The sequence below is a fragment of the Antechinus flavipes genome, chromosome 4 (assembly GCF_016432865.1).
Source record: "Antechinus flavipes isolate AdamAnt ecotype Samford, QLD, Australia chromosome 4, AdamAnt_v2, whole genome shotgun sequence".
NCBI classification, from domain to species: Eukaryota; Metazoa; Chordata; class Mammalia; order Dasyuromorphia; family Dasyuridae; genus Antechinus; species Antechinus flavipes.
In genome coordinates, this window is record NC_067401.1 from 48,581,593 (window position 1) to 48,593,893 (window position 12,301).

Consider the following 12,301-nt stretch of genomic DNA (forward strand, 5'->3'; position numbering starts at 1 on the left):
TATATAAATGAAATACGAGAGTAAAAACCAATGCAGAGGAATTGGATGGAGGGAAGATGGCTGGTAGTTCTGAAAATCTACTTACATCAGGGGAATAAGTTAAAGAAGGAACAATACATATACAGAGGGGTGTGTGGGTGTGGGTGTGGGTGTGGGTGTGTAGAAGAGTATAGTATCTTCAAGAAACTATAAAGAGACAAGGGGGAAGAAATCAGGTAAGATAGGGTAAAGAAGGGTATAAAGATAAAGGAGAGTTTGGATAAGGTATGTAGATGAATAAGAATGAGATGAAAAGGGAGGAAAAAGGGGAAGAAGATAAGGGAGGATTCCAGGGAGGATTTTGTGGGATAGGACAGGAAAATTAAGTAATAACAAGGCAAGTTAAGGAGCAGAACAAAAGTAGAAGAGTAGAAGGAATAGGAAATAAGAGATTACACAAACACAATAATAATGATCAGGAATAGAATTTGTCCAAAAAAAAAAAAAAAAGTAGGAGTAGTAATTATCTCAAAGTCAAACTTAAGAGTCATTCAAGAGAAAAATATACATTTATATGTAAGTCATATTAATATTATATGTGTGCGCGTGTATGTTGTCTGTATGTATAAAGTTAAGTCTATGTATTTGTGTATATAAATATTGTTGTGCCACAGTTCTCTTTTGATGTCCTGACCTAGTTTCCCCATTGTCCTATCTGCCTCAAGTAATAACCTTTCCCTCTTAATGTTTGATTTAGTTACTCTGCCTCAGGTTATAAACATTCCCTCTTAATGTTTGATAAGACAAAAGTCTTATATCTTAGACTTTGGGCTGTACTTATTGCCTCTTGATGTTTAATGGGATAAAGGTCCTTTATCCATTTTAGACATCATTAGAATACCAGGAGCCTCTCCAGTACTTCCCATTATGTCATCCTAGGTGCCTACTTCCATTAGATTATCCCCATCCAGGTACCTCCCCAATTATGTCATTGCTCTTGTTATCCTATAAAAAAGCTTGCTGTCTGATACTTAGTGTTGGATTCTTTGAGACGATATAGTCTCGTTCAGCCCTGGGACCAAACATGGATTATTTGGTCCCAGAAAATCTCTCCATTTAATAGACTATTAAACTGGTCTCTAATTTCTGTCTTGCTCAGTTTCTCCAGCATTACAATATATGGCGGGGAGGGGCATGTGGGTATGTGGTAAGCTGTCTTTTACATTGACTCCATTTACAATAAGGAGGCTGGGTGATTAGATTTGCCCCAGCTGTGGGTGTCACTATTATTTCTACTCCAGTGCTCTCTTTTTCTATAACAAAGCTTGTCCCGACCAACATAATCCTTGCAGAAGTCCAATAGCAATTTTGACAATCTGGAACTTTCCACAATTAATAGCCATTCTCTTGCTTATTTAAACAATTGTTTTTAAAAAATCATTTCAAATAGTTTTGTGCAAAAAACTTGTAAAATAAGACACTCGTGTAAAAATAGAGAAAATGAGGTAGGAAAGGAAAACAAAAAAAGAACCACAAAAAGTACTATTGCCTGGGAGGGTGGAGGGGATATTTTATTTCTTTATGCTTTTTTTGATAAGACAATTCAGACTAACTAAAGAAACTTTCCTTACGTCACCAAAGAAAAAAAATCAGGTATTACTATTCATACTTTAGAACTTCCACTCTTAAACTCTTCTTTTTATGCCATCAAGTAATGTATAATCATCAAAGGGAGACTCAAGATCATTGTTTGGACCCTTGAATTTTCATCATTTATTTTAAATCATAGTAAAAATTCATAGTTTTAAATTTTTCAATAATTTAAAAAATAACTGAAAAACATCCTAAATGAGATTATTACTTAAAATAGTTTAGTCTTGCAATCCATATAGGGAAAAAAAATTATAAGAATAATGTTTACTGTGTGTGTTAGAATTCTTACAAGGTGGCTAAGTCAGTGGAATTGATAGAGACAATGGTTGTTCTAGACAGTTCTCTAGACGTACTTAATACAGTTCCACAAGATTCACACCTTTAAGAGAGCATATATAAGCTAGGAGCCTCAATCAGGATTGACTGGGAGATTCACAAGCCAGGATTGAGTTGAGGAGATTCACAAGCCAGAGGCAGCAGTCAGGCAGAACGAAGGAAGACAGAGAAAGTGGTGGCAGGTTGTCCTGTGGAGAACAATGAAACCAAGATCCAGAAGGCTTCCAGAAAACTAGCTGAACCCCAAGTGAAGGAGATAAGAAGCTGAAAGAGGCAAAGGATTAGCAGCAGGAGCTCTTGGAGCCAAAGAGAGAGATAGGCCTCTAAGAAAGCTAACCAGGCCCAAGGAAGGAGGCCAAATAAAGGATTTGGACTTTAACTCCTGGCTGCATTTGGGGTGATTACTCTGAACTGAAACTAAGGCTGCCTCCAGAAGCCCCCCAAGAAACCTGCTCCTAGAGAACATTATATTTTAGAGAAGAATAATACAGTGTAGACTATGATAAACAGTTGGATAAATAGCTTATTGAGACTGTTTATCAGTATTTATATTTTGAATGTTGTAAATAGACAATAATGTAAAACCATAATGGAATAGGAAAAAAGAATAGGCTGAATTATATTTAGGAAAATGTGTGACACTTTCACATATTGCAAATTTCCCTTGAAACCAAAAAAAAAAAAAAAATCTTGTACTAACACTCTTACAGTATGTTATACAATTACTAGTCACAAAATCTTACAATCACTTAAATATAGAGGGCAATAGAGATATGCATAAGTTGAGTTAAATGAGCTACAATCCATAATAATGAATTATATAAAAGAAGCAATATGTAAAACATCATCAAGCAAATGTATGAATGGAAATACAGATGGATCATTCACATAGTGAAAGAAAAAATAGTAGATGGAAAAATCATATGTTGCATTGTTAATTACACAATGTTAAAGCACATAGAGAAAGGCACCAGTATGTTGAGTTAAGGATTTATGAAAAGCCCTTGTCAAAAGCTGCACAGAATAAGAAGAGGTTGACAGTTTGCAATCTAAACTATGGGAGACATCACAAATCAACTAGTATACTAAAAAGACGTCTCTAACAATAAATCTCATACCATGGTATTCCTCACTCTATGCATTCTCCCACAATCTTATTAAAATGTTTTAATAACTTACAAGCCTGTAGTATAAAACTAGATAATTTTCACACTACTTAGAAAGGAAATACAGTATTTAACTAAATACAACATTGGGGACAGCATAATAAAGTCCATGTAATTTATTAACCATCTGTATAACTTTACGCAAGTCACTTTATCTGCCTGGACCTCAGTCTTCCCATCTGTAAAATGAGGGAGTTAGACTAGGATATGTATTCTTTCCACCTCTAAACCCCATGATCCTATTTGTACATAATTATGGGGTTAGCCAGGATTATGCTGATAAATGTCTAATAATTGGCTTTTTAAAGGAAAAAAAAATGTAGGTAGAACACACTTTTAAATTTAATCTGCATTACTTATATTTTTTCCTTTATCTTCTGAAGTCTAAATAATCAACAAAATTTGAGTCCTGATTTGTAACATTTGCTTAGTTCCAAGATGTAAATGCTTACACTGAAATTTTAACAATTTGATTGAGCTAGTTAGTATTAGCTGGTTCCATCATACCTGTGAACTGGTTAGCTCTCTTTCACAAGCCTTTTCTCTCTACAACTATCATATTATATGCATACATCATTATTAGTCCATTTTTACATACACTGCATATTTCATTTTTGGTTTGACTTCCCAGTTGTTTAAGATAATATAGAAGGTTATTTTGAAGGCTAGATTTCAATTTTGGTGAAGGTAATTAAAAATACCATGTAAATATTTTTTGAAGAAAATTCCATGGAGTAAAATGGAACATGATTAATTTTTACATAATAAAATGGCCACAGGAATATATTATTTTTTCAAATTACATTGGAGTCTAAAAGGGGGGAAAATGCTTCCTAATAAAGATAATGAAACTATTACGTTGACAAAGGTTAAATAAACAAGAAAGATATTTACATTTCTTTGACTTTTCTGCTGACCAAGCACAAGTTTCTTTGAGTAGGTTGCACATATGTCTTGTGGCGTTGTTCCTAAGAAAGGGAAAACAGTCCTTTGTAAAAATGTGTTCTGGAAAAAATTTTTTCAATTTTCATTAAAAATTGTATGAAAAAATTCTAAACATGTAGAATGTTTGAAGCATACCACATCTTTCACAGATAGAAGCATAAAGAGAAACTTGCATTTACCTATGAAAAAAAGATGATTTTATTACTGCCTCCCATGCTGCTGAGTGCAGTATGTGTTCTCATGTTTACCCAAGCTACAAGATGTCATTTGTCAGCAAAACCAAAGGCAAAATTAATCATATCAATAGATCAAAAAGTATTTATTAAATTCTTATTATGTGTTCAGTGCTGTGGAGGATACAAAAGACTAAAATCTTCTTCCTATCTCAAAGTATTTACCATCAAACTGGAAAAAAAGAAGACAAAAATATAAGAAATAATAGCTCAAAACAAAAATTATATATAATTAAGTACTAAATATAATCCAAACTATAAATATTTTAGGAGTTCAAAGGAAAGATGTTAGAAGGAACTGTAATAGTCTAAAAAAATTTCATGGAAAAAAATAGGACTTAAGATAGGTTTTGAAGGACACAGACATTTTGATTAAACATTGTAAGAGACCATTTTTCAAATCCTTGTAAGAGAATTTACAACAAAATATCAAATTACAGTATGTAAGGAAAATTAGCTTGACAAGATGAATTAGAAAGGGAAGATTATTTTAATAACCCATGCAGAAAAGATACAACTCTGGATTACCATAACTGTAGTTAATAGTAGAAAATATGAAATACAAGAGACGTTTCAAAGTAATAATAACAAGATTTGATAACTGATTATAATTGAGGATGAAAGAAAAAGTTAAGTCAACAAGAGAAATCCTATTAACAGAAACAGGAAAGTTGAAAGAGTTGGGTTTATGACTTCACTGACCAATGACTCCTGATCTAACATTTATCTGTGTGATGCTAATAAAACAGAAAACTGTTATGCTCAAAGAAACTGCTAAGAATAAAAAATGCTAAAGGTTGAAAAAGGAAAATTCTCCTTTTTCCATAGTACTCAATAGTATAATATTTATAAGTTAATATTGAAATTATTACTTACTCTTTTAGTAATTCTTTATTTTCCTGGATTCCATCTTCTAACTTCAAACTTACTTTCTCATTTTCAAACTAGTTAACAAAAAATTTAAATAACTCTCATACTTTGTTTATTGAAAATATTCTTAAAGATAATCAGTAGATCAGTTTTCTAGTAATATTATAAGATGCTGTACAATAAATAAACCTCTGTGACAGATTTTCTTTTTTTGACATGTTCTCTGGACCTGACTTAGGCACAGAAATTTCACTTATTTTAAATAAGCTCTTCTTAATCATTTCTACACATAGCATAATGAAACGAGTATTCCCTCCACCTCAATATTTTAAATCCTCTTTATTTTTTCTAAACATTCTGGAGAAAATCTGCCTTTTAATCTGAGTTGTATTTCTGAAAATTCTCTTTTCTCTTTATATGAATAAATATTTTGGGATCATTTACAAAGATATGGTTAAATAATATCATATTTGAAAGTTCAGCTCTGTGTCTTATCACCATCTTTTTGTGTTGCCAATAAATACTTTGCCACTAAAAAAGGATTTTTAAAATAAATAGACTTCTTTAAAATCCTCTAAAATGTTTAATAACAATCATCTGTTCAAAATAATTTATACTTTTATCACCTATACTCTATTACTAAAAATAAAATTATATTAATAATCAAATACATGAAAGCTCGAAATAGCATTTTCTTCAAAATTCACACCATGGGGCAAATTTACAACTTAAAAAGAGTTTGAATAATACTGACCAATTTTAAACTGAAATCCACTCTGATGTCAACTGGACTGGTAGTATTTTAGCATACTAATTCTTATTTTTCCAACTGATTCTGCTTTTAGGAAATTATATTTGCAAAAGTTTACCAATATACCTGCAACTCCTGAATGGCTTTTCGCTGTGCTTCAATAATCTTTCTATTTTCCTGTAACTTTTTCTCCTTCTGGTTGAGTTCAAATTCTATATTCACTTTCCATTTCTTAATTTTTTCAGCCTCCTTATATAATTTTGAATAAACTCTGCTTATTGGCTCTGAAGTCTATTGAAAAAAATTATTGAAAAGTTCCATAAGTTAAATATCATCTGCTGAATATTTTTGAAACAAAAAATATTAAAGACTCCTAAAAATGGCATTATTTAATTTTAATGCAAACTCCTTTCATAAATACAAATGGCAGTTTAGCTGAGTCAGCCAGATAGTGTAGTAAATAAAATACTGAACTTGGAGCCAGGAAGACCAGAGCTTGAATCCTGCCTCAGATACTTAAGAATTGGATGATCCTGAGCAAATCACTCACCTTTTTCGGACTCAGTTATCTCTACATAATAATATAGCACCTATCTCATAGAATTGTGAGCATAAAATAATTAAGTCATTATGATAAAGCATTATATCGATAGTGTTATTGTTATTTAGTCATTTCAGTTGTGTCTGATTCTTTGTAACCCTTTTTAGCACTTCTGAGGCAAGAGACTGGGAAGATCTGCAATTTTCTTCTCTGACTCATTTTACAGATGAGGAAACCGAAGCAAAAAGGAGACTGACTTGCTCAGGGTCACAACACTGCTAGTAAATATCTGAGATCAAATTTGAACCCATGCCTTCCTGACTTCATGCCCAGTGCGCTATCTACTGCACCATTTAGCTGCAAAACCAATATTAATTATTATCATTATCCATAATACAGTGATAAAGAGTTGCCTGGGGAATTGAGAGATTAAGTGATTTGTTCATAGCATTACTGTGCCACATGGTCTCTTCAATACTTAATATTTGAGACAATTATCTCATCTAATTTATCCTCAGTCATCCTAAGTCATATTAGTTCTCTCAAGCTAGTGGTTTTATTTATTGTTTATAAAACTGATTTCTGTTTATAAAATCACATTTCTAAACATTTAACTCATAATTGTAACTACTAATGACTTTTTTCCACTGTACTTCAATAATCTTTAGTACAATGTTAGCATTGTACCTAGCTGGACTGAATGAATTATTATCAGCAGCTCCAAAAACTACTTAACTCAAATCCTTAAATACTGAGAAAATTTGGTTGATTTAAATATTTAAAATAAGTTAGATACTAAACACAATACATAATCTTAAAAAAAAAAAACTTTAAAAAAGGTTAACAATAAAAGTTGAAAATTGGAGGGAAGAAAATGGAATGGGACTATTTAAAGCAAATTATAATTTTAAAAAAAAGTGATCATAAAATGCTAACTTCATCAAGACTGGAGTTCTATTTGAATTTTTTCACTTTTTTTTAAACAATCTTTTCTTTCCAAAAGTTTATGTGATTGAATCCAAAAAGGTTTACAATACTCCTTTTAACTCTGTATATCATATTATAAAGTATTGTCACTTAAATTATTCTATAATTACTATACCATAAACCATTATTTCTTGTTGAACCACCGATGTCCAAAATTTAATTATCATCAATAAAAATAATTATTTGTTCTAAAATCACATATACTCCAAAAGAACTTTAATGATCCACAGTAGTAGATACAATAATCATTCACAAACCAATTAACTTTCTTTTAAAACATTCAGAAGCATGATTCTTATTCCTTTCTACACACCGCTTTCATCTATATTCTTCTGTTCTTTGTGACTGAACTAGATAAAAACAAAACTGTCTCTAAAAAGTCACTAAACAAGAATTAGATCCATTTGTGCCAAAGGAAAGGAAACTAAGGTATTTAAAACAATCCGAAGAGAGAAAAAAATCATTTTTAAAAATCTTATATTAAAACCTTAAGGAAATCAATTGTAAATATCACCAATGTCATTATGAGAAGATTTTTAAAATAATAAATAGTTTTGATTTAATATAGGAATTCCTGACCTCAAACTGAGGGTTCTTTAGTTCTTCCAAGAAGTCAGACTGCTCAGTACCAACCTGAAAAGTGAATAAAATGTCTTCTGTAAGATGATATAAGTTGCTAGTAGGTGTCAAAGAGTAACAATACTAAGTTAAAAGTAACCCAGTATCTCAGGAATTGATTTTCTTATTTGCAAATAATTGATTAAACAATGATATAGTGTAATGCAGTCATCATGCTATATGGAAATAGAAACACAATATATTTAACTGACCTCTCCAATCATGGGCAAAAAATTAACTTTTTGCAAAACTGGATCTGAAAGATAAAATATTATTGATATTTAAAGACCAAATTTTACATCTATATTGCATTAAATAACATGAATAACTATCAAAGTAAGAAGGCTCAAAAATGCTTGTGTCTTATTTTTCTAATCCTTAAAATCAGCTTTATTTCTCCCACCTGAATCAATGTGTTCACTACGTTTAGATGGTTTAGTTATTCCAAAAGGCAAACCAAATTCATCTTCACCACTTTTGTTAAAACCCTGAAAGTATAAGCAAAACATCTTAAGTACACAACAAAGCCTTAAAAATATGTGTCTCTAGATATGTGTGTGCATATACATGTATGGTGTTTCTGTATACATTACACATAAAATAATATTTCAACAATTTATCAATGTAGGGTATTTTATTGAAAGATACAGATTATAACTCATCTATGTTAAAGTCATATCTTCACTAGTTTCTATAGCCAAAAACTACTTATAACCTAGTGTCCAATCTTCTGACAATGAATTTTTTTAACTTAGTTATTAAAATGTAAACCTCTTGAAGTGGATGTTTTATTTTGACTTTGGATTTCTAACACATACCAGTTATGTTTACTGACTTGAATTGTCTTGCTTAGTTCTCTGATGAGACACAAATGTTTTTTGTATTTGAAGTATTTCCAATTTGGTATGACTTCTCAGAATTTGTGGTCCACTGAAATAACTTTAGAAAATACAGTGTCACCTTTAGTCCTCAACAAGATATATACTTCAGTGAAGATCATAAAATGTATATCTGACAAAAAGAATAAATGTTTACATTCTTCCATTATAAATCTAATTTTATTTATTTTATTATTTCAAGAGGTCTATGATTGGCATACTGTCCACAGATGAAGATCATAATTTTGTGAATGTTCTTTCTGTGGCTAAAAAAAAAATTCATTCTATAAACCCGGTGATAAGTCTCTCCAAATTTATCTATGCTGGTCACAATATTCATATTGTCTATAACTAGAGCTATGTATTATGAGTATAATTATGGGAAGGGATTAAGCCTATAATTTTACTAATATAAGGAAATCCCAAAGGAAAATTTCTCTCAGTATAGATTTGTAATTGTTCTATAACTTATGGTCCTAAAGAGTTTGCCCAGAGTACCAAAAGGTTAAGTAACTTACCCAGAGTTACAGAACTAATATACATTAGAACTAAAATTTTGTCTCGGGTCTTGCTGATGTTTTGACTAATTCTTGCTGTGCTGCCTCTCAAGCTTAACATAACAACTAGAATTTTACTTTTTACATTTAAATAAAATTTTACATTTTAAAACCAGTAAGTCTAGTTTTTGGGTTTTTTTTTTTTTTTTTTTTTTTTTTTTTTTTTAGGACAGTAAGGTGATACAGTGGATAGAGAGGGCTGGGTCTGTAGTCAGTAAGACATCTTCTTGAGTTCAAATCTGGCTTCAAACACTTATACTAACAGTGGGTCTCTGGGCAAGTCATTTAACTCTGCCTCAATTTTCGCATCTGTAAAATGAGCCAAAGAAGGAAATGCCAAACCTCTCCAGTATTTTTGTCAAGAAAACCCCAAATGGAGTTATGAAGAGTCAGCCATGATTGAAAAATGACTCCACAACAACAAAGCCTATAAATTCTACATACAAAAAATTGTAAAGACTATCATTCAAGAAATAGGTAATGTAGAAAAAGGGATGTCAACAGTTATAGACCAAAAACAGACTATCACCTAAGCTTCCATACTAAATAGAATTTATGGAAAAGATCCAGTTCAATTGAAGTAGTGAATAGATCTCTTGTAGTGTGTTTAACCTGGTATTTCAACAGTGTTGAGATTTCTAGGGCTTCATAAGGTGCAAGATTGTATTTGATTCATTCAAAAGTAAAATATATTTTAGTAGTAAATAAAATTTACTAGTCAGTCTAAAAGCAACAATAACCAAATGACCATGATGTATATGGGGCATACTATAGAAATAGGTGCTAAAAATATTGAGGAAGATGCATGTTTGGTACACAAAATGCTTTTGCTCCTACAAGAATATAACATTCAAAGCCTTCCATTCTTGAGGGGGGAAAAAAACTTTTGGGTAAATGTCACTATTGAGAATACCTCATATTAAATCTCATTCTACAGGCAGGAATATCAAATACATATATCACATTCATATTTACCTTGAAAAAATTAGTGTCTCCTCCTATGGTCTGAGGTTTAACCGCTGATACTTGACTGCTGCTTAGTCTTGGTGGTACAAACAATTTAAAAGGCTTTTCCTTTTCCATTTCCTTTTAATCAAAAAACATCAGTCACGATGAAAATATTGTACATTGTTTCTGACAATACACAAATTACTCCTCCTAACAAAATAACAAATGTTTCTGACAATCTTATTATCAATGTGGACACAAATTACTCTTGGTTTAAAAAAAAAAAAAAGTAACAAATGCTTGTGGAATGAATTACCTGGATTACAATATTAATGTTCCAGTATTTGCTTGGTAAAGTAAAAAGAGTAGACTATTTACAAAACACTAAATTGTCAACTATCTGACAAATAAAAATATAACAAAAATCACAAGATCCCAGTCCTTGAAATAGCTAATTTTCTGATATATTTAGTTTTTTAACCATCCAAATTTATTTTTTAAATTTACTGATGTTTGTAGTTTTTTAAGTGAAAATGTGATTATATGGCATGAAATTCTGACAAATTCAATCATACGCCTTCCTGATCCCCTGCAAATTTCAAAGATATAATGTGAAACCACAAAGTAACAAATTTATTTCACTTTCAAATAAATTCATCATAAGTATATAAGTAAAGCCTTTGACTTGGCTTTGAGTGGAATCAAGTGTAAGGGAAAATAGTTGTAGAATATTAAATAGGCATTCTACCAAAAATCAGCTCCCTTGACACATTTTTTAAAGTAGCTTTTCTAGTTTTAATCATTACATAAGAGTTAAATCACAAACCCAAAAAGCTGTGGTCACATTTCTCAAGTATCAAAGTTTTCTTCCCGAAGCACCTAAATCAGCCCTGGACTCCTTGGCACCATGTCTGCAACACAGTAGGGGCTTAATAAATGTTTTTTTTGGTTTTTTTTTTGTTTGTTTGTTTGTTTGTTTTGAAGCCCTGGGTGGAAAGGAACTAGAGCCAGAACTTGCCCAAAATGGGAGGCCTAAATTATCACTTCAGATGGCCTAGGGAAGGAAATTGGAGGACCCGGATTTAAATCCCATCCCGTAGTACAAATCCAAGCCATATCACTTATGGCCATGGACCTCAGTTTCTTCATTTGTAAAAAGAGAAAGGATTGGAGTGTGCAGTTTAGGCCTAAAATACGTTCCCTTTTAATCTATATTCCTATTAAATTCTCTGCATCCGACTCCCTACTCTTCCTTTGAGGTAAAAGAACTCGCAAGCATGAAGGAGGAAGGGGGAGGGGAAGGAGGAGGGAAAGAGGGAGGGGAAAGAAAAGGGGGAGGGGAAAAGGAAAGGTAAGCGGACGGGACAAAGAGGAGGGGAACAGTGGGGGAGGGTGGCAGGAACGTGGGAAAGGTTTGGAGAGTTAAGGATGAATTTGATACCCACTGGCGAGTCGGGTTGCCTCCCGTGGGCGATGTGGGGAGAGAAAAGGACAAAAGGCCGCTGCCACCTCAACCGCCACTTCAAAAAGGCGGGAACGCCTCGAGGCCGGGCGACCGTTATGCGATTCCAACCGCCACCTAGTGCTGGGGGGAGGAGACGACGCCGGGAAGCCAGTCTCGCGAGATCCTTGAAGGCCACGTGCTCACGGGGAGTGTTGGTTCTTTCCCTCCCCCCTTCTTATCTTTCCAAGTAACATTGTAATAATAATTACAATAATAATAGCACTTACATAGCTCTTTATGGTTTGAAAAACACTATATCTATGTTATATAAAAATTTTATTTCTATGAAAAATATATATTGTACTCATTATAATGGCTCTTTATTGTAAATTTCA

General features: G+C 32.2%; 1 protein-coding gene across 1 annotated transcript in view; it reads right to left on the reverse strand.

The window, feature by feature from the left end:
* SYCP1 (synaptonemal complex protein 1) overlaps nt 1–12,167 on the reverse strand; it is a 94,166-nt gene extending 81,999 nt beyond the window's left edge. Inside the window, exons 1-7 of the mRNA XM_051996542.1 lie at nt 10,490–12,167; nt 8,483–8,567; nt 8,292–8,335; nt 8,041–8,094; nt 6,060–6,224; nt 5,189–5,256; nt 4,029–4,102 (exon numbers count right to left, since the gene is read on the reverse strand). Of these exons, the coding sequence (XP_051852502.1) occupies nt 4,029–4,102; nt 5,189–5,256; nt 6,060–6,224; nt 8,041–8,094; nt 8,292–8,335; nt 8,483–8,567; nt 10,490–10,597 (598 nt within the window). The 5' untranslated portion in view covers nt 10,598–12,167. The remainder of the gene's footprint in view (nt 1–4,028; nt 4,103–5,188; nt 5,257–6,059; nt 6,225–8,040; nt 8,095–8,291; nt 8,336–8,482; nt 8,568–10,489) is intronic.
* Between the last annotated feature and the right edge of the window lie 134 nt (nt 12,168–12,301).